Raw genomic sequence first — 25,539 nt, forward strand, 5'->3', positions numbered from 1 at the left:
GACCCCAGCCTTCAGGGAGCAGTGGAAGCACGAGGTGGGCCCTCCTAGTCTGCTCGGGGCTGCCCCAGGCCCTCCCCAGGCCCTCCCACTGCAGCTGCCTTGGGCGGAGTTTTGCTTTCTTTTTGGCAGGAAGGAACCTGAGTGGGAATCCCCTGAGCTGCCTGACGACCAGAGTGAGTCACCCCTTTCCAGCCAGCCAGGACCGAGGTGTCACCCGGACTGAGCGGGCCGTGGGGGCGGGTGGGCCACTTCCCAGTCTGGGCGAGGCTGGGGCGTCAGCTCCCGTTCTCAGCTCTGCATGCCTCAGAGGCTTGTCATCAGAATCAAATTTTTTAAAATGTGTGTATGTGAAAATCCTTGGAAACAGCAAAGTCAAAGAGCATTTTCCTGCTGAAACCAATGGCAGGTCCTTTAAGATCGGCCCAGCCCTGCAGGCGCTGAGGTCTATAGGTGGCAGCTGGACCAGGAGGCAGGAACTTTGCCAGAGAAATCTCTTCTGGACTCGGGGCCAGGCCGAGGTGGCCACACGGTCCCGCATCCTGGAAGAGCAGGGTCGGACACTTTCTGGGAGCCGCTGCGGAAGGTAGGTGGACAGCTTCCTGATTTCACCCTGAAGGAAGGGGCGGGGGGACACTACTGCTGGTGAACCTCCTCTTTGTAAGAAGCATTTCCTTCCCAGCTGCGGGTGGTTCCCGGGACAGCCTTGGTGTCCCAGATGCCGGGAGGAGCCCCGTTAGTTACAGGATTTGGACGAAACCTCACCGAACCTGTAAGTCGGCCTGGGGAGGTGCTTGTGGCAGACTCAGCCCGGGAGTTCGTGAAGCCACCGCCGGAGTTCAGACAGAGGCAGGGTGGCCTAGTGGGTGGGTCTGAGGACGTGGTTTGTAAAGGGGCGTTCAGACTCCAGACCAAGTAGTGTTGACGCACCATGTCGGCACTTGCGGACCAAGCGCAGAGCCCTTACATCACAACACTGCAAAGCCTGCCTCTTTTTCGGGTTTGTTTTGTTCTAAAGAATTTATTTATTGGACAGAGAGAGAGAGAGCGCGTGTGCGCACAGCAGGTGGAGTGGTAGGGAGAGGGAGAAGCAGACCCCCCACCCTACAGAGAGGCAGGGAGCCCGCCGTGGGGCTCCATCCCAGACCCTGGGATCATGACCCCAGCCGAAGGCAGACGCTCAACCACCGAGTCACCCTGACCCGCGTGTTCTTCCATGCGTCCTCCCCAAGCGTTCCCGTTGCTCGGATGATCCCTCAGAGAGGGGTGCTGAACGTGCCGGGTGGCTTGGGGTAAAGACTCTGACCTGAGTTTTCATTTCTCTTCCTGCAAAGTGCCGGGAGCAGGGGCGCCTGGGGGCTCAGTGAGTTAAAGCCTCTGCCTGCGGCTCAGGTCATGATCTCAGGGTCCTGGGTCTCTGCTGGGGGGGGGGGGGGGGGGGGGTAGCCTGCTTCCTCCCCTCTCTCTGCCCGCCTCTCTGCCGACTTGTGATCTGTCTGTCAATTAAATAAATAAAATCTTTAAAAAGAAACGCAGGGAGCAGCTGCCACCCCCGAGCCCTGCTACGAGCGGAGACGGGATTCTTCAGGTGCCCAGCAGGACCGTGCGCGGGGGATGGTCTCCTCTGGCAGGTCCGGAGCGGCCTGGCCTCGGGTCACACACGCAGGGGCAGCGACCGGCCCGCGCTCAGCTCCCTTCCTGCGCCCGCCGCGGTTCATGGGTCTGCGTTCCCGATGGGCGGAAAGGTTCGCACAAGTAACCCCCCCACTTAAAACCACGTTAAAAGGTGCAGTTTCGCGGCCTTTGAGCATTCCGGGCGGGACTTCCGGACCGGGGCCCGCAGTCCGTCCCGCTGCGCGCGAGCGCGGGGCTCCGCGGACTTCCCGCAGCCCTAACGCTCGCTGGGGCCTGCGCTGGGCAGCGCTGCGGGGAGCGGCAGGCGGTGCCGCGGCGCCCACGGGCCCGGCTCTCGCGAGCGGAGGCCCGCCCCCGCCCCCGGAGGACGGCGCCGAGCCGCCCGCAGCAGCGCGACGACTGCGCGGACCGAGCCGGGGCCCGACTTAAATGCTCCGGGCGCGGCGGCTCCAGCCAATCGGCGCCCGCTGCGGCCTCCGGCGCGCTCCTGATAGGGTCTGGCGTCAGTCCGTCAGGGGGCGGGCCGAGGCGGAGGGCGGAGGCGAGACCTGGCCAATCCGCGCCTGCTGCGGCTCGCTGGGCGCTCCCGGTAGGCCCCTGCGCCCGTCAGTCAGGCGGGCTCGGGGGGGCGGGTCCGCGGCGGCGGCGGCGGCTGGGCGGGCGCGCAGTTCCGGGCGCGCGGCGACCGTTGGTGAGTGGCGCTGTGGGGGTCGCGGGTCGCGGGTCGCGGGTCGCGGGTCGCGGGGGTCGGGGCCGGGGCGGCGGGCGCGCGCTGCGCCGGGGAGTCGGGGCCGGGGCCGGCGCGCGGGGTCGCCGCCCCGCGGGCCCGAGGGGATCTCGGAGCCGGGCCGCCCGGAAACCGAAAGTCGCAGCGCGGCCGGCGCTGGAAAGTTCGCGAACGCCCGCGGCGCCCACGGCGGCTCCAGCCGGGTGCGCAGGGGTCGCGGCCGGGGGCCGGCGCGCCGCACGCCCCGCGCCCCTGACCCGGCCCCCGGCGGGGCTGCTGACCTGGTGCGGGGACCCGGCCCTGCGCCCGCGGGGCTCGCCTGGCCGCCCCGTTCCCGCCCCCGCGCGCCCTCGCCCTTCTCTGCCCCTCGGGTGCCCCGCCCCACCCAGCCCCTGCGGGGCCTGGAGGCCCGTCTGGGTCCGTGGCGCTGCCCGGGACCCTCGAGCACCCGCGGGCTGGACGCCGAGCGGGGCGCGGGGGGCGTCCTTCTGCTCCGGCCGGAGCGCTTCCGAGCGCCGCTGTGTTCGCGCCCTCCGACGGCCCCCGCAGCCCGCGGCGAGCAGGGAGCGCTCGGACTGCGTTCCGAGGTCGCGCGTGTTGTGCCCGCGTCCTGACCGCCGGGCAGCCGGAGGGGGACCCGGGATGAACGCGGGGAGGGAGAGCGAGCTCCCTGAGGGCCCCGGGCGGTTGGAGAGCTGTGCGTCCCTGCGGTCCCGATCACCGGCGACGTCCCGGGTCCGTCTCAGCCCCAGGCATCCTGCTGTCCCTCGGGGCAGGAGGGGTGTCCCGTGTGTCAGTGGGAGCCAGGTGAGCGTCCCGAGGCGGGTGGTGAGGACGCGGAGGTGGCCTTGGGCACCGGGGTCCAGATCCTGCCGTGGGGCGACCTGGAGCAGCCTGTTCGGGCGTCGGTGGCAGTGGAGAGCCCAGGACAGCAGCTGACACCCTGCGCGGAGCCGGGCAGCTCACCGGGGGCTGGGAGTGGGTGGGCCGTGGCCTGTGTCCGCTCAGTGGGGCTTCAGGTGGCCGTCTCAGCCAGCCTCGCGGTGTTGGCCGCACAAGTGCAGTACGGCTTTGCTTCAGCCCTTCGCGAGCTCCAGAGACCGTCACTGCTTCTGGCGGTGGCTTCTCCACGCCGCGCATCTGGGCAGCCCCTCTCCCTGGGTGCTTGGTTCCCAGAAGAAAGCCCAGCCCCTGAGGCCCTGGCTCCTGAAGGCATGCACTGGCGCTTAGGGGCTCTGTGCAGGCCCTTTTTTTCTTTTGGTAACGTTTATTTATTTGAGAGCTAGACAGTGTGGAGCAGGGGTGGGGTGGGGCAGGAGAGAGTCTCCAGCAGACTCCCCGCTGTCAGAGCCTGACCCAGGGCTCAGTCGATCCAACGACCCTCAGGTCATGACCTGAGTCAAAAGCAAGAGTCCACACCCCCCACCCCAGGGCACTCCTGGTGTAGCCCTTTTGGCTACAGGTGCTTCCCGACTTGGCTAGTCTGTGCCACGTATCCTTCCGGTGCCCCGCAGTGTCACGGATCGGTGTCCTGTGGCCCCATTGTGCTGTGTGGTGCCAGCCCACCCCTACCTCGGCGTCCTCAGCACCAGGCACGGCGCAGGGCAGGAGCCTGTGAAGACCGGTGCGGCGGGAGGTCGGGGTGAAGGCTGTGTGTGCCTCCGTGCCGCTCTGCCGTGCTGGCTCCCTGGGGGGGGGGGGCTCCGAGCCCAGCGGGCTTTCAGCTGGGGGTTCTCTCAAGTGGGTTTTAAACTTCCTGAGGCGGTAAATGTAGACGCCATTTCTTTGGGGACCTGAAGGAGTGGGTTACAGCAGTGCTTGTAATTTGGGGACTAGAGCACAGGACTCAGCCGTGGTCACTTGTTCCTGGGGAAAGCATCGTCTCCAGGAAGATGAGGGCCTTTTCGGTGCGTGTTTTGAGAGTCAGATCTTGGAAACTTCCAGCCCCCGTCCTCCCAGTGGCGTGATCGGTGCACCAGCAGGACGCCACAGATGGGGAGAGGCGAGGGCCAGCAGGTCCAGAGAAGAGAATCCGGGGAGAGTCACCCGCAGACTGTACACGTGATGCCAGGAATGCGGTGCGCACCTGTCTTCGCTGCGTGCTGGAGTCCAGGCCTGTGCTTGGGGTGCTGTTCTCCGTGCGCTGGGTCTGCTCCCTCGTGGAGAGGAGTGGGACCGCTCTCTCGGGGGCTGGCCCTTGTATCCACAGGGAAGACATGCCACGGTGTCACCACAGTCTCCCGCCCCTGGACAGAGGGCCTGAGCCCAGGAGGGGCATGCAAGAGGCAGACTCCGTGGAAACCGTCCAGGGTCTGCGCAGGAACAGGCTTGAGGCCACGTTCCCGGCGGGGACCTGGGGGCATTGGAGCCCGGGGTCTCATGACATGCTTGTGGCTTAGGAAGGCGAGAACTCAGCAGGGCTGGGGGTAGGGAGTAGGATAGGAGGTGCCTCGGGCTGGCTCGTGCGGGATCAAGGACCGAGGTGCCCCATTTGGACTGGTGTGGAGGAGAGGCGGGACTAATGGACAGAGGCGTCCATGGAGGAGCGGCCAGTCGGGGAGACATGGCCTGGGTCTCTCCTGCCCTCCCAGTCCCTACCTGCTGGTGCCTAGCTTACATTCTAGAAGAGACCAGCCTGTGCGGCGCGGGTTTCCTGGCCGCTGAGAGGGAAGGCCTTGTGGAGGAAGCCCAGCCCTCGGACCAGCAGGGCGGTGGGCGGAACCATGGGGCAGGCCCCTCTGACTGCCGGGAGGGCCGGTCACGGGGGTGGTGGCCAGGGTCTGGCCGTAGCAGTGTGCTCCGATTCCAGGTGTTGGGGCGAGTGCTGCAGGATTCACTGACACGCTCCGGTGGGTGGGTGAGAGACAGCGGTCTCAGAGAATGTGGCTGCAGCAGCCGAAGGCGGGGGTGCTTCTTGGCTGAGATGGGGGCCCAGCTGTGGAGGGGGGGCGGGGGGAAGTGCGGGCACTGACACCTAGAGGTCAGGGGGAGGGGCAGGGGAGCAGGGCAGTCACCTGGGCCAGGAGGACTGGAGAGTCGCTGCACCACGACCAACAGATCACCCTGTCCCTACCGAGAGCCCCGGTCTTGAACCACAGACGCTGAGCTTCAGGGTGGCAGTTGCGTGAAGACGCGTGAGCCCACACCTGGGCCAGAAGCGCCCGCACGGCGCTGGCTCGCGATGCCGATGCGGTAGTAGGAGCAGGTGTTGGCCGTGAAGTTGGTACCGGGCTGCTCTCTGGCAGTACGCCGAGCCTGGAAAAACGTGAACTACAGTAGAAACTTATAATTTTACAGTGGATTTCCAGTCCCGGCGGAGGGGGCGGGTCTTGGGCTTCCCCTGCTGATTGGAGCTCTTGAGCACTGCCTCGGCGGGCTTCTCGGCCCGGTTCGGACCTGGGTGTGGGCAGCTGAAGTGGGACGTGGAATCTTGGTGTCGTACAAAGTGGAGCTGTCAGTGGGCACGTGAACTTGGAGAGCTCGGTCCCTGGCATTCGGGTGTCATCGGCTGAGGGTTGAACCCGCGTGTCTGCTGGCGGCATGGTGATACCCCCCTTCCTGCCCGGCAGCCAGGCACCCCCGTGGCTCATCTGTTATGAGTTTGGGCAGCGCCTGGTTGTGGGAAGGAGAGAACCTGTCTCCCGGGGACCCGCGCCACTGCCCTGTGCTCATGCCCCAGGCTGGAATGGCAGGGCAGCTGCCCTGTGGCCTCCGGCTCAGCTGGCAGTTTCTCGCAGGGACGCCCCTTTCCCTGGGTCCTTGTGCTCCGCACCCAGACAGGACCTGAGCTTGTCCAGGGGCTGGATGCCCCCCGCTCTCTGGGGGGCTTCTTCCAGGTCAGAACCTGGTTTTCAGGTTGCTCTGCCATTTTCAATATTACGAGACAAGGTTGTTTTGGAGAGGATTCGGGATTTATTAGGGACTTAAGGCCTTTTTAGACTCTTTGAGAATAGAAATCCCATCTTTATAAAAATTTTTTTTTGAAGTTGAGGTATATGTGTGACAAAATGTGTGAGCCCTACGGACACGGCGAGAGGTGCGCGCTCAGCCGTGTGTACGGGCACTTCTGGCGCCCCAAGAGGCTCCCTCTTGGTCCCGTTGGTTGGTGTGGAGGCCCTGACCCTCTGAATGGAAAATGGCTGTTTCTCTACTCATGGTCCTTCTGACGCCAGATATGTGGTTCCTGGGACCCCATCCGTGGGCTCCGTGGTTTCTGGAGCGGCTCAGGGAACTCCCGCAAACACGGATTCAGGAAATTGCTGATGGGACAGACACACAGGGTGAGGCGTGGGGCGGGGACGCGAGCTTCCGTGCTCTCCAGCACACCGCCTCTCAGCACTGTGACCGTCCCCAGCCCGGGAGCTCTGAGCCTCACTCTTCAGGGCATTCGGGGGCTCGGTCACAAGAGCAGGATTGATTAAACTATTGGTCGTTGGTAATGAGGTCAGGCTCCAGCCCCTCACCCTCCCTGGCCTTGGGGTGGGGGTGGGCATACAAGGGGCTTATGAATAACAGAGAGGCCCCCCCTCCCTGTGGCTCAGGAAATCCCAGGGGTTTTAGGAGCTTTGTGCCAGGAACAGGGAAGAGGAGGGAGTATCTGGCAGGTTACAGCCCCATGCCGCCCAAGGGGATTGCCTCCGGCTTCTGCTGTCCCAGGGTCAAGCTTCGGGTAACTGGAACCGTTCTGGAAGTACTGTTTTGTGTCTGGTAGAAATGCTCTTTTTTTTTTTTTTAAAGATTTTATTTATTTACTTGACAGAGATCACAAGTCGGCAGAGAGGCAGGCAGAGAGAGAGGGGGAAGCAGGCTCCCCGCTGAGCAGAGAGCCCGATGCGGGACTCGATCCCAGGACCCTGAGATCATGACCCAAGCCGAAGGCAGCGGCCTAACCCACTGAGCCACCCAGGCGCCCCTAGAAATGTCCTTTTAACCAAACAGAAATCTGTTCGTTGTAGGAGCTTCGTGCACTCGTGTCTGCAGCCTGGTGTGAGGGAATGAGTGAGTGTGAACTCCAGGACACGCGAGTCAGAGTGCTTGTTCCCGCGTGCCCGCAAGCCGCTGCAAATGGGGCAGGTCATAGCGCACTTCCCCGGAAGAGGATTTGGAAGCTTGACGGGACCAGTAGGGTGTTCTGGTTTTAGGTTGGGTTGCTGTCGACCCCTGCACGCGGTAGCTGCCCCCCCCCACCCGCCTGCCCGGGCCTGTGTCCGTGCGGCGGGCCGTGCTGCTCATCCAGGGAGGCCCCCAGGCCCGCGGCATTTCAGATGGTTGGGCGTGGGCAGACCACCTAGACGTTCCGAGGTTTAGGGTCAGAGACAGGGAAGTCTGGGGCTGAGGCGAGCATCGCAGCGGGACTTACCGTGGTGACGGCCTTCAAGGTGTTACTTTTTCTTTTTTGTAATTTTTGTCAGAGAGAGCACAAGCAGGGGAAGCGCAGAGAGCCCGATGTGGGGCTCGATCCCAGGACCCTGGGATCATGACCTGAGCCGAAGGCAGACGCTTAACCCACTGAGCCCCCCAGGCACCCCTCAAAGTGTCACATTTTGGAACAACGCTTTAGAGTTTTCAGGATGTCTTTCATTGCAGTTCTCGAAAGTTCAGATGTGTTTACGAATGAGATTTGAACAACACGTTTAGGGACGGAAGCTGGGAACCCCGCAGGCACAGCATGGGCGGCGCTGGGACCCCTGGGCCAGTGTGAGGTGTGGCCAGGCTCCTCGGGCTCTCCAGGGCCGCTTCTCCACGTTCAGAGCAGGAGCACAGAGCATCACCGTGTCCGCCAGCCGGGACCACCGAGCAGGCCGTGTTGGTGAGGTCCTGGAGGCCTGGCTGCGCGCCGCGTGGCCTTTTACCTTCCTCATTCACTCAGAGAAAGAGGCCATTCGTGTGGTTCTTCTAGAGCTCGCGGGAGTCCGTTGGTGGTCAGTGCAGTGAGTTCAGCCGGCCAGAGAGCCGGCCCGGCTTCCAGCGGATGGAACGCCCACGCCGAAGCGGGAGGCCCCGACTCCCGGCGCTGAGGGCGGCGGCTCGTGCGGTTTCACGAGAGAAAAGCGTCACCATAGCTCTTGTACCCTGTCATGATGGGGTTTGTTTCTCTCTTACTTTGTCCGTCCGTGTGAAACACGGCTGTGAGTCTGGAGTCCTTCTCGTGTGTTCTGTTTCGCTTGTCGAGTTGAACATGAAACAGGCGTGAAGCGTCTCATTGCTGTGGTTGGTGTTACTTAAAGGTAAACGTCTCCGTCTAACGTAGTCCGTAGAGCAATGACCGTCAGATTGTTGATGGGTCCTGAAATCGGTTTCGTAGCGTGCCCCGAAGAAAGGCGGGACACGCGGGATGTCTCCCCTGAGAGTAAGTGCACGTGGACGAGTCCTTTGTTCGCTCAGTGCTTGTCACACAAACGTGCCCTTGAAGACTGTGGGCTGAGGACGTCCTCCACCTCAGTCGCCCTGGCCAGCACCATGCGTGCACCGGTGAGCTCTCAGGCTCTTGGGTTAGCTTTTCCACCAGAGGGCCTGTTGCCGGTACCTTCTAGTGCCCACGCATGTGTCCTAACGGCTGGAAAGAATGACTTCCCCCAGTCGTCAAAGGGACTGATGGATGGTGCGGGGGCCCAGACACACCCACACATGCTGACGGCGTGTGACCAGCGCGAGGGGCTCTTGGCGTCCTGCTGAGCGGCCGTGGGTACCCCCCCACCCCCTGGTCTGTCCAGTGGTTGGAGGAGTAAAGGCGGGTTACAGAGCTGGAACGTGTGTGCTCTCGCTTGCCACCCCGGGCAGGCCTCACAGACCCAGAAGCCTTCACTGGAAGGGAGTTTGCCCAGTAGACGGGAGACAGGGCCACACTGTCACTGCTTCCTGTGCTGTCCGGACAGCTCAGGACAATGAAGACAGACTTACAGGCGTAGGAAAGAGGCCTGTTCTTTCAGAACGTCCCGGTTTGAAAGTTGGCGTGTCCCCATGCACATGTGAGAAGACAGGGATGTGTTTCCGGGGGCATTTGGGGAAGGAAGCTGCTGGGAGCGTTGGCGGTGGGGCTGGGCAGCTCGGGGTGAGCACGGATTCACGCCAGGGTTGCTGGGTCCTCGTGCTTTTCTCAGGGTCGGCGGGGCCAGTTGATTTTGAAATACTGGACATTGGACAGTGTGTCCCGTGGAAGGCCGTAGATGTCTGTCCCTTTTCCAGCGCGTGCGTCCTAGCTGCTTTGCCCTGGCGGCCTTGCCAAGGCCTGGGGGCTAGCAAAGGGCAGCTCCCAAGGGAGAGGGACCCTGCTGACGGTGGCCAAAGAGCAGAGCAGTGGTGCCAGGCGGGCTGCGTGCCTCCTCTCGGGGGTGACATGGGAGAGGCCGACGTCTAGGGTGGCCGCCTCCTGGCTGCTGCCTCGGACCGAGCACGGGCAGGTCAGGATTTCCTGCCGGGCTGACTGCGGGATGTTTGGGCTAGTCAGGAAGGCACAGGCGTCAAGGACTGCGGATGGCCGGTGTTGGCGGGAAGGTGGCATCCGGCACGCGCTCTGCCCATGGGTCACAGCGGAGTGGGCCGGGTGACCTTGAGGGCGGCCGGTGGGTCTGGAGGCTCCGGGTGGGCGTGCTGAGCCTCGGGCCCGTGTGTGCGGCGGTTGGGCCGGCGGCTCCTGGTTCCTGCAGAGTGCTGGGTGCCGCTCCTCCCTCCACCGCCGTTCAGCCCGGACCCCTCACTGCCGGGCAGGGCTGTTGCCCCACAGTTGGGGCCCGTCCGAGGACCCCCGCCCCGCCGTGACCTGCTCTCTGTTCTTCTGCAGGGCGCGGTGGTGCGCGGCTCTCATGGCTGCAGCCGGCGCGACCCCTCCCGGCTCCCTAGACCTGTTGCAGCCCGGCTTCTCCAAGACCCTCCTGGGGACCAAGCCGGAGGACAAGTACCTGTGCTCGGCCTGCAGGAACGTGCTGCGCAGGCCTTTCCAGGCACAGTGCGGCCACCGCTACTGCTCCTCCTGTCTGACCAGCATCCTCAGGTACGGCGGGGCGCCTGCACGTGTGCTCCGGGGCTGTCCCTGAGGGCAGAGGCGCGGGCTCATGACAGCGTGAAGTCCGGGACTGGGGAGGCGGGGCTGCCTGGTAACTGGGCACTGCGGCCGCGGGGAGCGACAGACACACTGATCCCGGCCGCCTCCTGTGGGTCACGTGGGCGCAGGGGTGGGCGCAGAGAGCCCCGGTGTCTGCAGGGGAGGGGGTCTCGCGGTCGGAGGGTGCGGGTCGTCCCCCCAGCTCAGAGATCTTCAGCGCGGAGCCTGTGTGCGAGCTCGCGAGGGGACGAGGGCCGGGCGGGAAGGCGAGAACACAGCGGGGACTGCGCGTGGCCGGAGACGCCCGCACCCTCTGCGTCGTGTGACGGCCGGCCTTCCCCTTTGCTCGCTAGCTCCGGGCCTCAGAACTGCGCCGCCTGCGTTCACGAGGGCATATATGAGGAAGGCGTCTCGATTTTGGAAAGCGGTTCGGTAAGTGAAAAGTCTTCGAGAAAAAAACATCAAAGTGAACAGAAAATGTTCTGGTGTTTTTCTAACACCCCCGAGGGCCGCGTGGTGCCGGAACCGCTGGGATGCGGCCCTCCCAGCCACGGTCACGTCCAGAGCTGGGAGCGGCCGCGCCAGAGGCGTCTGGGGCCTGGGCCTCGGCCTGGGAGCCTCGCTGTCCGGTGGCGGGGTCGGCGGCGGGCCTCTGGGAGGAGGAGGCCTGACCCTCGGAACGCTTTCCTCAGGCCTTCCCAGACAACGCTGCGCGCAGGGAGGTGGAGAGCCTGCCGGCTGTCTGTCCCAGTGACGGCTGCACCTGGACGGGGACCCTTAAAGAGTATGAGGTGAGTGTCTCCTGCGCGGCCTCTGAGCCTGAGCCCCACCCCCAGAGCAGTCGTGCGGGGCCTGCACGGGCCCGCTGGGGAGCCCGTGGCTGCTCGCCGTCCAAACGCGGGGTCTCACGGGGGTCGTGCCTCGGGGGAAGATTTTCATGGCCGGGCCCAGTTGTCCGCTCGGCGGGATGCCATGGCAGGGTGGCTGCAAGGGGACAGAGGTCATGCTGGCTCTGAGGGCACCGTGGCCACATCTCCCGGAACATGCAGGAAAAGAGCTTTTTTGCTTGGTGGGATCTTTCTGGGTGTTTTCAGACAAGGACTTTCTTACTTAGAACCGCGTGGACGTTGGGAGTGGCAGGAGGGTCCCGCATGTTCCGTCTGTGGCCGCAGAGAGGCCCTGGCCAGTGACAGGGCAGCAGCTGGTGTGCCCGTGTCAGTGGGCAGGGCGGGCTTGCGTCCCCGCGTCAGTGTGCGTGGCAGCTGGCGGGCAGACCGGCGCAGCCGCCGTGGCTCGCTGCTGTGGCTGTCCCCGCTTTGTAACTAGCGCGGCTCTGACGGTCGCCCGTACGCTGACGGCATGGTAGCCGGGTGTCCTCCACCTGAGGAGGAGACGAACCGTATTTGGTCCGTCCACACTGTGGACCAGTATTCAGTCATACAAAGGAAGGAGAGAAATCCTAACATGGGTGGACTCGGAGGCTATTGTGCTCAGTGACGTGAGCCCGTCCTAGACGGTTGGTCCTGTGGGAGTCACTCCTGCGAGGGCCCCAGAGCAGCAAAACCCAGAGAGGCAGGAGGGGGCAGGGCGACCACCAGGGCGGGAGGCCAGGAGTCGTGGCGAGTGGCGGGTTGGCCTCTCGCGGTGGGCAGCCCTGTTGGTGAGGCCGGATGGGCTGTTGGTGTGGAACCCTGGCTCTCCAAAGCTCAGGCACGCTTCTGCCCCAGGCCCTGGGATAGCCCCTGTCATAGGGCGGACACTGGGCACTGCGTCGTGATGGTGGTGGAGGGCCCGTTGGGGCTGGAAGTGGGACCTGAGCTTCTAGCAGGCTTCTCCCTTCCGGCTCCCGGCCTGTGTGCCGAACTTCCCTTGTTTTCTTCTGTTTTAAAGATTTTATTTATGTATTTGACAGAGATCACAAGTAGGCAGAGAGGCAGGCAGAGAGAGAGGAGGAAGCAGGTTTCCCGCCGAGCAGGGAGCCCGATGCCGGACTCGATCCCAGGACCCTGGGACCGTGACCTGAACCAAAGGCAGCGGCTTCACCCACTGAGCCCCCCAGGCGCCCCTCCCCTTGTTCCCTTGACCAGTCAGACCCCCTGGTCTCCAGGCTGTAAGCCATGTGTTTCCAGACAGCAGCTTGGCTGTGTCTAGGGAGGAGGCTCTGGTGGGGCAGGCTAAGAGATGCACTTTCCGTCCGGCGGGCACCTGGGTCTTCGAAGTGGAGCAGCTCTGGGCCCCCCACGCCCTTTCTGGTGCCTCCCAGACTCCCAGGATTGAGACCCAGAGGCCCCCGGGTTGCGTCATGCAGGCAGAGGTTCTGCTCAGCAGAAGGGGCAGCTCTGACTGCCCGGGGGTGTCCGGAGAGGAGGCCGTGGGTTTGTGGATCTCTCTTGGGGGGGTGGAGAGCCTGAGCAGGCTCTGGTGCTTGGGTGGGTATAGGAGGCCCTGTGGGGCATAGGGAGTGGGCACGGGGAGCTGTGCTACCTTCTGCAGGGACCCAGAGACGCCCTGGGCACAGGTGGAATCACCCCCACCTTCGAGTCTGAGAGGCTGGTTTCTGCTGCCTCCAGGCCCATAGTGTGGGCGGGTGGTGGCTTCGTGGGCCTTGGGCATCGGGCCAGGGACCGCAGCCAGCCTGTGGGCTCGGCCACGGCTCTGCAGGCATGTAGGCTGGAAAGTCCCTGGCTGGCCCGGAGAGCCCCGGAAAGTCCCTGAGAGGGTGGGTTTGGTCATGTGGGAGGGCGGGCGCTGCTCTGGGACGCTAGGCCTGGCCCTTTGGTAAAACCTGTCCTTGGCTGTGAACGTCACAGGCCTGAGTGAGATCAAGGCCTCCACGTACACCCGCCCTCCACTCCGAGCCAACCTGGCTGCCCTTGGCGGAGCTCGAACTCGTGGTGGCGTTGTGAAATGCTGGTGCCGTGGCTGAGCTGTTCACAAGTTCCCGGTTAGCCTTTGAATGAGATTTTCCTTTGCAACAGTGTCTGATGTTTTCTAAGAAGGCAGTGACTTCAATCTCCAGTTCGGGTCAGAGACGTCTGTGGAGCGCCTGCCAAGTGCCAAAGGTGGCCCCGAGTGGGCGCAGGCCTATGGTGGCGGCGCGGGAGGGCCTGGCCGGTCGGGGAAAGGCTCTCCGCAGAAGCGCCGGAGAGGGACACAGGTCCCTGGAGGCCACAGTTGAAAGGCGAGGCCGGGGCAGGCGTGCTCCGTCCCCCCACACGTGCCAGCAGACTCCGAGGCGTCACAGCACTGCTTGCAGAGGCAGCTGGAATTCTGCTGGAACAAATACCGATTTCTCCAGGGTGTGCTTCTCTCTGATGCCACGAGGGCGGGGTGCCCCGTGCCTGCTCCGAGGCAGTCCTGGGGTGACAGATGTGCACGTGTCCGAGGTCGGACCCGCTACGGATGGCAATCAGCAGAGGGCTGTGCCCCTTGCCCGTCTCGCTGGTGCCAGCTCGCTCTGTGCTGCCTTGGGGGCACCCCCGCAGCGATCCCCAGGTGTCCTGCCGTGCGGTCAGCGTCCTTAACTAACTCCGAGCAGCCTGTCTGCGGGTATCGTATTCCGTCTCGTGAGCCGTGATCACTTCTGGGACTCCTCCCGGGTGCATTGTGACTGTTACGAGGTTGGCGTAGCCCAGACGCTGCCTACCGTTGGTTCACGGGGGCCTGCGTGGCGTCCGTCTGCCACAGCCCTGGGGATCCTGGGGGTTTGGCGAAGGTGGGCTCTGCTGCAGTGCAGGTGGGTTGCGGGGGCTAGGCCACGTCGGCCGGGAGCCAGGCTGAGGTGACTGCGTGGGGCTGGCCCTCTGCTGGGCCATCGTGCGGCACGGCGTGTCCTAGCCAGCCAGCCTGGTGTGCAGCCTTCCTACAGCGGGACTTCGCGTGGCAGCCTGTGGGATGCTCGGTTGGGCTGCGGCGGCTAACCAGGGAGGCCTGCTGGGAGCGTGGATCTGGTCTGGAGTGTGTCCCCGTGGGAGGGGAGAGGACAGGGGTGCCTGCTCCAGGAGCTTGTGGCATGGGCGCTTGCGAGGAGGTGTGGGCCCCACCAGACGCGTCCCTGGAGTTCACTCGTGGCTTCTGCTCCCTCTGGAAGTGCTGGGCTTGTGCCCCAACAGCCAAGCCTGTGGCACAGGTTGGAGACATGGCCAGCATGTTCTCCGCCCCGGAACAGCACGTCTCTGGCCCCCCCTGCTTCTTTCAAATGCGCCACGACCAAGCTTGCTGGGGAAGCCCTGAAGACCCAGTCCCCCGGGAGGGCATCGCGCCCCGTGGCTGCCCCAGCCCAGAGCTCTGTGCAGATGCTGAGCCCACAGTGGAGGGCTTCCTCCTGCTCTGGGCCAGTCCAGGACTGTCCTCTCACAGTGATCTCGCCTCCTTCCCTAGCAGGCTCCTCGTCGCCCCCAGTGTGCCCTAGTGTGTCCTGCCTAAAACTTCTTATGTGGTGCCGAGTGAGGTCGTCCCGGCACAGAGGGACCCATTCTGTGTGTGAGCGGAAACTCGCTGGAGGACGGAGGCATCGGACCCACAGATGCGGGGGTTCGGGGCAGGGTGGGGCCGGGCACAGGGTTCAGTGGGACAGAGTCCAGTGTGGGACGAAGACCTTGTTCTGCGGACAGACGGAGGGGACAGTGCCCCACAGCGGGAATGTGATTGGCGCCCTTAGAAGCAGTTAAGATGGTAAACTTCATGTCGTGTATGGTTTACCACGATGAAAGTCCCGAACAGCAAACAAACCTGGAGCCCCCGTTCCTCTGCCCTGTGCCCCTCTGCTGTTCCCCTTCCTGGCAGACTTGCCACGGGCCTGCAGGCTGTGCGGGACCGTGGGCTCCGGGCCCTGCAGGGCCGGCCTGGGACAGGCCTCGGGTCCTTGCCCCTGCCCTGCCCCACCTTTGGCGCCGACCCCCCCCCCCCGCCATGTCCCGCTGTCACTCAGGAAGGCCGGCAGCTGAGGTTCAGCCGGGTTCCCGCGCCCACCTGCGTGGTTCTGCGGCTCCAGAGGGGCAGCGCCTGCCCAACCTCCTCCCTCTACCTCTGCCGCGCCTCCCCGCACGTTCCTCCCCGGGGCAGGCGGCTGGAGGGCCCCAGGCTGGGCCTGGCCTCCCGCAGCCACCACACGCCCTCCCCGTGCACGCTGCCTGTGCGGGCTGTCAGAGAGGGACGTGGCACGAGCTGCGGGCTCCCGGTCCTTCGCTGCTCGGTCTGGCCGCGTGGCCTGTCTTTCCAGCACGTAGACTCTCGTCACTCCCGGGCCTCTGGTCCACTTAGAAGCGGCCCTGCTCTAGGCCCTCCACCCGGGGCATGGGCTCTGCCGCCCGTGGAGCGCCCTCTGCTCCTGCTCTCTGCACCCCACGCCGTCGCTGCCCTCAGCGGCCCCTCTCGCTATCTGGACCGTGGTCCTCTTGTCCCCGAGTGTCACTCCGGAGCATCCCCAGGGAGGAATGCTGTGGGGTATCCCGTGGGCGGGGTGCCGACAGCTAGACTCGAGTCCTCCTCGCCTCTGACCTGGAGCACAAGTCCTGCAGCGGATGAGATCCGGGCACGCGGGGCGGCACCCCTCACCTGGCACCTGTGGGGTCGGCACAGGTCCCAGTGGGCCTCAGCAGGGTGGCCATCTCCGAACGCACATGGGGCCCGGTGATGGCGGCCTGTAGTGTCCCCTGTGTGCCGTGTTGACGCTTTGCTGCCTTTGTTGCCAGAGCTGCCATGAAGGACACTGCCCGTTCATGCTGACCGAGTGCCCGGCGTGCAAGGGCCTGGTTCGCCTTGGGGAGAAGGAGCGTCACTCGGAGCACGAGTGCCCGGAGAGAAGCCTCAGCTGCCGGCACTGCCGGGCGCCCTGCTGCTGGGCGGACATGAAGGTGAGGGTGCCCGGCCCCGTGGGGCCGTCACCGCACCGCTGCGCCGCGCCCTGCGCCGCTGTGGCCAGTTTGGCGCTTCGGCTGCGTGCCCCCAGCCCTTCCCTCCCAGCCACGAGGTAGAAGGTTCTGGGTGGGGAACTGGGTTGGGGATGAAGGCAGAGCGAACGCATTTTAAAAAGCTGTTTGAGTGTAGCAGGTTGCACCCGTACGGCGGCCGTGCAAGGGCCACGCCGCCCGCACTCGCCCGTGTCCGTGTCCGTGCGTCCCAGGCTGCGTCAGGGTCCCCACGCTTACCGCATGGGTCCCAGGCTTTGTGTCATTCTCTCTCAAAATTCTTGAGTCTCTGGAGAGCTGTGCGCGCTGCTGTCATTTCCGAGTCTTCCTGGCGACTCGCTGCCTTCCCGCCTCACTCGGTGTCCGCGTTCAGTGACGTCTGTGGCGCCTGTCCCCACACTGCTTCTCGATGACGTGTCTACAAGGTCTTTTCATCTGTAATGGTGCTCTGGGGGTGTCTTTCTTTTCTTTTCTGCCTATTTGTTGTAATAGCTGGGCTGTAGTGTTGGCCGATGGCGTCCCCGGGGTCCCCTGCTGCGTTCCTCAGTCCCCTCATCTGGAGCCATCTGTGTGGAGGCCTCCTGAGGGCCAGACTGCCTTGGGGCGCCTTGGGGGGGCTCCCGGAGGCATTCCCGCCCCCGCAGGGCCGTGGCCTGTCCTGCTGGCCTTGCTCCTCGGGGCCAGAGAGGCCACTGGCACCCTCCATGGCCCGGTTTCGGGGTGACCAGCAGCAGTGTCCCCCCGAGGCACCACCGGTGGCTTGTCCTTCCTGTGGTGTCCTGGAGCTGCCAGATGAGGGGGCGGCTCTGACCTCCGGTGCTTCTGAGCGCCTGCAGGACCCACCCCATTGGGGGTCTCAGGAGCTGCTGCCCCAGAATGCGGCCATGAGTCGGTACGGGTGACCTCATGCGCGCCTTGGCCCCCATCTGCTGTCTTTCAGGCGCATCACGAAGTCTGTCCCAAGTTCCCCTTGACTTGCGACGGCTGTGGCAAGAAGAAGATCCCACGGGAGAAAGTAAGCGGCTTCCTGGGACCGGGGCTGGGGGAGCATGTGCTTGTGCCCATGGTGTGGGGCTCTGACCTGGCCCCAACGGGGAAGTGTCGGCTTGTGGTGAGAGCGTTGGGTCACCTGTGGGCCACTGTGTTGTCATGCGGAGGCGGAAGTGACCCAGCCTGAGAGAAACGACACATGCCCCAGACCCTGGCCCAGCGCCTCCCCTGGCGCCACTGTCCGTCTACGTCTAGAACACCTCAGTGGCCGGGGTGGGGACTCTGCTTTTGTTTGTTTTTAATTTGGTCTTCTTGAGAGAGAGCGTGAGCACGGGGCAGGGTCGGGTAAGGGGCAGAGGCAGGGGGACAAGCAGACTCCACGCCGAGCAGGGAGTACGACGTGGGGCCTGAGCTCAGGCCCCGAGGTCATGACCTGAGCCAAAACCTGGAGCCGCTGAGCCACGCCGGCTCCCCTCGCTGTTCCGTTTTAAGAGAGGCCGCGTTGTGGGCTCGGACTGGCTGTCGCGGTTACGATTTCTGCCCGATTCCGTGTCAGCAGCCTGACCTGCTGCAGGGCGTCTTGGTCCCTGCTAGTCTCAGCCTGGGGGGCGTGCTGGTGCTGGCGCCCCGGACGCAGCCCCTGCGCTGCACACGCCAGCAGTGACGCTGTGCTGGCGGCCGGTCTCCGGCTCCTCTGGCGCTCGTGCGACACGCGGTCGGGCCCCGCGTCTGCAGTCCGGGAGGCGGGCTCTCGGGGGTGCGCCGCCATGCGTCTCTCTGCTTACCGGTCTCTGAGATCGCCCTTCAGGACCCAACGGTCGCGGATGTGGGTAAAACGGCTGTGTGGGTCCCGAGTGAGAACTAGGGCAAGTGTGCTGACAGGTCAGAGCCCAGGTCCCAGCCCCAGCAGCGGGTGGGGTGACACCTCGGGGCTCGCCCTGCGACAGCTGAGAAAGACCATCCCCGGAGTTTCCGTTTGTGGTTCTCGGATCACGAATTCGATGGGCCTTTGGGTTAGGGTTCACCTGCATTTCTCCTGCTGGGCACCAGGGACCCCTGGGGATGGCTGCCCGTCTCCTGCGGTGGGGAGAGAATCTTAGTCCCTCTTCTGTCTGCTTCCAGAACTCTGTCAGGTAGCTTGGATCCCGGTCGTTTGTCCTTTTACTTAGTTCGGCGTTCTGTCTGTCATTTGGCACTCGTAGCCCTGATTGTCGTTCTAGGCCCCGGAGGATGGAGGCAGACGGACCGTTCTTAAGAGGTCCCGTGGCCGCCCCTTGGCCTTGCCCACCTCAGAGAGCAGCGTCCACCCCGTCTTGGCCGGCAGGAGGGGCCGCTGGCTCCGTGGCCGGCACACGTGCTGTCGCTGTCTCTCTGGCTTCTCCCACCTGTGCTGCTGGGCAGTGCGGTCGTGCGCCGGCGCCAGGCTGGGTCAGTGGTGGGCGTCTGGGCCCTGGCCGGGCCGTCTTCCCTTCTCCCACGGCCCCGGGCCTCGGACAGCACGCGGCGCTGAGGCCCGAGTGCAGGACCGGGCCGCTGCGGGTGCTCGGCCGCTGGCCACGGTGCAGGTCCCCAGGCCGCACACTCCCCTCCGCACACCACCCTCTGTTGACGCCCGCAAGCTGCGCGTGTGCGCGCGTGTGCGTGCGTGTGCGCGTGCGTGTGCGCGTGTGCACCTTGGGCTCTCCGACTGGGTCGTCAGAGTCCGTTCGGTGTGAGACGGAAGAGGCCGGGCAGGGAGGGCAAAGGAGAGGCGCTCACGGCGACCTTCCGTGTAGTTCCAGGACCACGTCAGGGCGTGTGGCAAGTGCCGGCTCCCGTGCAGGTTCCACGTCGTCGGCTGCCCCGAGTTGGTGAGTCCCACTGGCCATGGGTCCGCTGGGGCCTACGGCAGCTCCCTGTCTCCCGAAAGGGGGCCCCGCGGAAGCATGCTGTGCGTCCTCTTCCCCAGCGCGGGCCTTCCTGAGCCTCCGGCCTGGCCTCCTGGTCTCCCTCCCACCTCCCCTGCGTCCTCCTCAGCCCTCAGCTGTCCTGGCCTCGGCTCGGGCTCTGCTCCGTCCACTTGTCCTCGTGCTCACTCAGGGCCCCACCTCTGACCACCTCCCTCTGCTGAAACTGCCCCGGGCTTTGTACCTCCCTGATACCTCGTGGGCATCTCAGGCCTCAGCTGCACTCGGGCCCCGCACCCCAGCCCTCCCACCTGTCCAAAATGGGCAGTCTGTGTTCCCCCAGGGGTGCCAGCAAAGCCCAGCAGTCAGTGTGGGCCTCCCCCGCCTTCTGCGCCGCGTCCGGTCCACCCGGGGAGGTCCGTGCTTCCTGCAGACAGGTCCGGGACCCCACCTGCCTCCCCTGTCTCGGTGGCCTCTGTGGCCCTGGTGGGTCACTGGCCTGGCTGTCCTCACGCACACGGACCTGTTCCCACCCCAGGACCTTGACCTGTCGGCGTCTGTGCCGCTCGCTGAGGCTTCTGCTGGCCTCTACCCTTCTTTCCCCGACTGCTGTGTCCCCGGGGGTGGGAGGTGCAGCCCCGGCTTTCGGAGGGCCTGGGGCACGGCTGGCGCGCTGCTGCCCGCGGACCCCCCGGCAGTCCTTCCGTGGCGGTCGTCGCGGGGCTGCTGTTCTTTGGAGCCCGGACACCTGGTCTCAGGTGCGGCCCCAGGAACGGCCCCTCCCACCGTTCTTTGCATTTGGTGACGTGGCAGAGGTGGTGTTCCCAGCTGTCACGCCTGCTGTGGGCCCAGAGTGCCGCAGACGCAGGCTTTCTAGCCAGTGGAGCCAGATGTACCCCGAGGCTGAAGGTGGTGTTGGGCTCATTGCTCTGACCCTGACCTCAAGCCCCTAGCCCCGTGTTACGCACGCGCTGCCCCCCCCCAACTCCTGGACCACCAGGGGACCACCTGTCCCAGCACCACTCGGGATGAGCTCTCAGGGCACTGTGTCTCGTGGACTTTGTTGTTTGAGATTATCTAACGTTTTTATTTTTATTATTTTATTGTTTTTAAAATATTTTATTTATTCATTTGATTGACAGCGAGAGCAGGAACACAAGCAGGGGGAGAGGGAGAGGCAGACTCCCCGCTAAGCAGGGAGCCTGATGCGGGGCTCCATCCCAGGACCCTGAGATCGTGACATGGGCCAAAGGCAGAGGCTTAACCCACTGAGCCACCCAGGTGTCCCTATTTTTATTTTTATTTTTTATTTTATTTTATTTTATTTTTAATTTTTTCAAAGATTTTATTTATTTATTTGACAGACAGAGATCACAGGGAGGCAGAGAAGCAGGCAGAGGAGGAAGCAGGCTCCCCGCTGAGCAGAGAACCCGATGCGGGGCTCGATCCCAGGACCCTGAGATCATGACCTGAGCCGAAGGCAGCGGCTTAACCCACTGAGCCACCCAGGCGCCCCGATTTTTATTTTTTCAAAGATTGATTTGAGAGAGAGCCACGTGCAGGCCTGTGGCAGTGGGGAGGGCCAGGGGAGAGAGACTCTCAAGCAGACTCCGCGTTGAGCGCAGAGCCGGACTCAGGACTTGATCTCACAGCCCTGAGATCGGACCTGAGCCGAGACTCGGAGTCAGACTTTAACCAGCTGAGCCACCCAGACGCCCCTGAGAGTGTGTAACATTTTAAAATTTGGGAACATCTGGGTGACTTAGTTGATGAAACATCTGCCTTCGGCTGGGGTCATGGTCCCGGGGTCCCGGGACCGAGCCCCGCGTCGGGCTCTCTGCTCCGCGGGGGGTCTTGTTCTTCTGGGCTTTCTCTTCTCCTTTTCTCTCTTCTTTTCTCCCTCTCAAATGAAATTAAAAAAAATTTTTTTTTAATTATTTTTTTAAAGATTTTATTTATTTATTTGACAGAGAGAGATCACACGTAGGCAGAGAGGCAGGCAGAGAGAGAGAGGGGGAAGCAGGCTCCACGCTGAGCAGAGAGCCCGATGCGGGACTCGATCCCGGGACCCTGGGACCATGACCTGAGCCGAAGGCAGAGGCTGAACCCACTGAGCCACCCAGGCGCCCCTCAAAAAAAATTTTTTTATTTGTTGTGAAGTTTAGGAGAAACTCAGATGCGTGTGATAAAGAATATTGAAGACTTTGGGAAAGGTTAGCTTTACGGGTCTCCTCTCCGCCTGGGCACCTTCTTACACGCGTGTGCTCCTCCCTGTTATGTCAAGTACAAGCAGAGAAGTTACTAGGACGGTCTGTGCTTCGGAAGGTAGCGACTCCAGGTAGCAACAGGTCACACGCGGGGACATGTCCCTGCCCTGCCTCACCTTGCAGCCCGTCCACGGGGCTCGGGCAGGGCTGAGCCCCCGCTTCTGTCCGCAGGTGGAGAGCGAGAAGCAGCCGCAGCACGAGGCCCACTGGCTCCGGGAGCACTTGGCCATGCTGCTGGGCGGCCTCCTGGAGGCCAAGCCCCTCTCTGGGGCAGGGGACCCCTTCCTGAGCCAGAGCGAGATGGGGGGCTGGGAAGCCAGCACGCTGCTCCCCAAGGCTGCGGAGCTGCAGCAGCGGTGTGAGGCCCTGGAGAGGAAGACCGCCACCTTTGAGAACATCGTCTGCGTCCTGAACCGAGAGGTGGAGAGGGTGGCCATGACCGCCGAGGCCTGTGGCCGGCAGCACCGGCTGGACCAGGACAGGATCGAGGCCCTGAGTAACAAGGTGCGGGCCCGCGGTGCTCGGGGCTAGTCCGGGCGGGGCCCGGGGCATCGCGGCGCCTGAGCGGGCATTTCAAGGACGGCCCCTTGCTTTCTAGCACAGCGTTCTTTCTGCTTGTGCCTCCTCTGTTCGTGAGCTCTGCTCACTGGATGGGCCTCACGTGGGCGTCCCAGCGGCTGCTCCGAGGCAGCCTTGTCTCTCTGGCCTGAGGGGGTAGAGGTGGCCGCAGGGCACGGGCCTCGTGGTTGCTGTGGGCGCTGCGAGCGTGTTTCCTGCACTTGAGCTAGGAGCTCTTGACCTTGGGCATAGGTGGGGTTGGGCATCTTGTGGGGACGGAGCTCACTCGAGACAAGCTGAGCCCAGTGAAACCTTGGGGGCCGCTGGGGGCTGCTGTGCTGCCCGAAGCTGGTGGAGAGGTGGGTGTGGGGCACTGCCATCGGCACCTCCCCGCGAGGGGAGCCCCTCCCGCCGGCGCCCGGGAAGCCCCACGCCCTCACAGGCCCCCGTGCCCCCAGGTGCAGCAGCTGGAGAGGAGCATCGGTCTGAAGGACCTGGCGATGGCGGAGCTGGAGCAGAAGGTCCATGAGATGGAGGCGACCACCTTCGACGGCGTGTTTGTCTGGAAGATCTCCGACTTCGCCAGGAAGCGGCAGGAGGCCGTGGCGGGCCGCACACCCGCCATCTTCTCCCCAGGTGCTGGTCTGGAGTCCGCCTCAGAGCTGCTGCGGTCTGAGACGCCAGCGCCTCCCCGAGAGGGCGAGGGGGCGGGGGGCTGCCTGCGGAGGGCTTCCCCGCGCCTGCCGCCGCTCCGCTGGGTCTTCAAGGCTGGAGCCGCGAGCGGGTGCTGGGAGCGGGGGCCTCTGCTCTGCCTTGGCCACGGTGCTCCGCAGCCCTCCCGGGGCCGCCGTGCCCCTACCTGCCCGGGCCCCCTGCATAGACCTGACCCCCTCTGACGGAGAGAGCCACACGCGTCTGTTACTCCCGCAGCGCCTTCAGAGCTGCGGGCTTAGCGTGTAGGTCCCTCTCCTGCGGGCGGCCTGGGGCGGGCCGGGGATCGCAGCCCGTAGGCAGGGCTGCTGTGTGGTCCTGCCGCGTCTCCTTGGCCCGTCCGGGACGGAGCACACGCTCTGGCTTCCAGGGGGTGGGGGTGGGGGGCAGACTGTCTGGGCACCGTCCTCTGGGCTCTGGACTCCGGCAGGCCCGTCCTTGCTAGCGCGTTCCCGGAGGAGCAGGGTCACCCCTGCCGACGGGAATCTCTCCCGAACCGAGCTCTGACAGAAGCGGGCCGAGGGCAGGGGGTCAGGCGTGCGCCCCGGCTGGAGCCCCCCCTCCCACGCAGCTGGAGCAGAGCCGGGTCCAGCTCCTGCAGGTGCGAGCAGGAAGGCAGGGAGGTCCGCTAGTGGGCGTCTCCGGGCACCCTGCTGGGTGTTGGCCGTGGCCCCTCCAAGCCGGGCTCAGGTCGACCAGCGCCGAGCTTCACGGCTGGTTCACGTGTGGCCGTGGTGGGCTTGCATTTGGGGTTCTTAGAAAGGTTTTCCTAATTAGTAGTTGTTGCTTTGGGACGTTCGTGTCCGTGAGGAGCTAAGCGTCCGGAGTCGGAGGACGGGTACGCGCCCCCAGACCTGGGCGTTTTCTGCGTGTGTGGGTTTCTCAGGGAGCCCTCGGCATGGGGTCACGGGCGCCGTCTCCCCACAGCCTTCTACACGAGCAGGTACGGCTACAAGATGTGTCTGCGCATCTACCTGAACGGAGACGGCACCGGGCGCGGGACACACCTGTCACTCTTCTTCGTGGTGATGAAGGGCCCCCACGACGCGCTCCTACGCTGGCCCTTCAACCAGAAGGTGCGTGAGCCTGTCCCAGTGGCTGTCCTGGGGGCCCCGAGGGCAGTGAGGTAGTCAGGACAGGCCCTCGGGCTCTGCGCAGTCGGCTCCCAGGCTGCCCGGCCCCTCGGGGCCAGCGGTTAAAGACGCTGCCTCGGAGTCGGTCCCCGAGGACGGGTACAGCTGGAGAGCCTGTGCCTTTAGGGGTCACGGGCGCTGAGACCCGGAGTCGGCTCCTGGCGGAGGGATTGAAGGGGCCGGCGTCCTTTCCCTCCCCACGCCGGGCCGGCCCCGTGGGCTTCCTGGTGGAGGCGGCGCGGCTGTGGCTCCTGACAGACACAAGGACTGTCCCTTCAGGAGGGCAGTGGGTGCTCTGCGAGCTCTTCCGTATGAGAGCCTCTGTCACGTGACTGCGAGTTGGCAAGGCGCCAGCCAGCATGGCTCCGCAGTGTCCCCTGCGGCCTCAGACCCCGGGGCCCGAAGGACAGAAAGTGCCGGAATGGACACCGATCACCCAGACAGGGAGCTGGGGCCGGGTGGGGCGTGACTCGGTGTCGTCCCTGTGCGGCCACTCTCTTCCAGGTGACCTTAATGCTGCTCGACCAGAACAACCGGGAGCACGTGATCGATGCCTTTAGACCCGACGTGACCTCGTCCTCTTTCCAGAGGCCGGTCAGTGACATGAACATCGCCAGCGGCTGCCCCCTCTTCTGCCCCGTCTCCAAGATGGAGGCCAAGAACTCCTACGTGCGCGATGACGCCATCTTCATCAAAGCCATCGTGGACCTGACGGGGCTCTAGCTGCCTCCCCCCGGGGTCAGGTTGGGAGTCAGGGACCACGGGGCCAGTGGCTCGGTGACGAGCCACCACGCAGGGCCTGAGCCTCGCAGCAGGTGGGCACCTGCTGTGTTCACGTCCCACTGGGAAGGGGCCGCCCTGGGAGAGGCCGCTCTGCTCAGGCCCCGCGGGGTGGGCTGCAGGCCTGCCAGGAGCTGGCGGAGGGCCGGCCGTGCGGGCGCTCGGGGCAGGGGGAGCCGAAGTCGAGGGGAGCCGGCACCGCGTCCCGGCCCAAGGCCTGGAGAGAAGGGACGTTCTCGGGCCTGGCCGCTACTCTGAGGAGAGGTCCTGCCGTGCAGGCCTGGCCAGGCCAGCGGGCGGGAAGGGCCCTCTGTGTCCTCAGGGCATCCTGTCGGCTGCCCCTGTGGCAAGTGTGGGGTGCGCACTCGGCCCTGCGGCGAGACAGGATGGGTCGGCTGCCCTGTTGGGCTGCGGAGAAGTCGTTATTAAAGTGTTAAATCTCTGGTGTGTGGTGTCCGTCTGCCTCTGGCCTCAGTGGTGGTCACCTCAGGGCTGTCCTGGCTCTCTGCCCTCCTATGGCCCCTCCCCACAAGTCACCAAGTCCTGAGAAATTACGTGGCGTCCGACACAACAGCTCGTTCCCGCGCGCCCTGCTGAAGCCGACTCCTCTCTCCTGGCACGTTCTTTGCTGGCTCCTGGCCTCGGGCCTCCCCGGGGTGCCTCGAGAGCAGGTGCCCGTGTGTCCCCACCATCCACGCAGGGACCTCTGGCTCGGGAAGAGCAGCTTCTTTGGCATTTGCCTCCCCCGAACCAGGACTTGTCCCGACGCCAAGCATGTCCTCCTCCTGGCGCAGGCCTGAACCTCTGTGGGACCTGGGTCAGGGCCTCTGCCCGGTGCCGTGAGGGACCGGGGCAGACTCGGGGTCCTGGCCGGTGGCCGTCTGCCCTGTGTGGGGGACCCCCTC

At 64.6% G+C, this 25,539-nt stretch overlaps 1 protein-coding gene across 8 annotated transcripts; it reads left to right on the top strand.

The window, feature by feature from the left end:
- Positions 1 to 25,079, top strand: TRAF2 (TNF receptor associated factor 2). Of its 8 annotated transcripts, XM_004756915.2 has the most exons (12): positions 438 to 583; positions 680 to 769; positions 10,140 to 10,349; positions 10,754 to 10,832; positions 11,093 to 11,191; positions 16,094 to 16,255; positions 17,250 to 17,324; positions 19,075 to 19,149; positions 21,624 to 21,956; positions 22,469 to 22,646; positions 23,649 to 23,797; positions 24,359 to 25,079. In XM_004756915.2, the coding sequence occupies exons 3-12, from the start codon at positions 10,162 to 10,164 to the stop codon at positions 24,575 to 24,577; spliced, it is 1,557 nt and encodes a 518-aa protein (XP_004756972.1). In that variant the 5' UTR covers positions 438 to 583; positions 680 to 769; positions 10,140 to 10,161; the 3' UTR covers positions 24,578 to 25,079. The 8 variants fall into 8 exon arrangements, with proteins under 8 accessions (XP_012913957.1, XP_044938690.1, XP_044938688.1 ...); XM_013058503.2 differs by lacking the exon at positions 680 to 769 and having other exon boundaries at positions 1 to 583; XM_004756911.3 differs by lacking the exons at positions 438 to 583; positions 680 to 769 and adding an exon at positions 1,553 to 1,742.
- The last annotated feature ends 460 nt before the right edge of the window (positions 25,080 to 25,539 follow it).

The sequence above is a fragment of the Mustela putorius genome, unplaced genomic scaffold, assembly GCF_011764305.1.
Source record: "Mustela putorius furo isolate JIRA1106 unplaced genomic scaffold, ASM1176430v1.1 tig00000596_pilon_pilon_pilon, whole genome shotgun sequence".
Lineage (NCBI taxonomy): Eukaryota > Metazoa > Chordata > Mammalia > Carnivora > Mustelidae > Mustela > Mustela putorius.

Bases quoted from the DNA above. Each gene is read 5' to 3' on its own strand.
- TRAF2 (XM_004756911.3), top strand. From the start codon at position 1,612: ATGGTCTCCTCTGGCAGGTCCGGAGCGGCCTGGCCTCGGGTCACACAC. The intron at 17,325-19,074 runs GTAAGCGGCTTC...CCTTCCGTGTAG, and splicing joins AGAAGATCCCACGGGAGAAA to TTCCAGGACCACGTCAGGGC. The intron at 19,150-21,623 runs GTGAGTCCCACT...TTCTGTCCGCAG, and splicing joins TCGTCGGCTGCCCCGAGTTG to GTGGAGAGCGAGAAGCAGCC.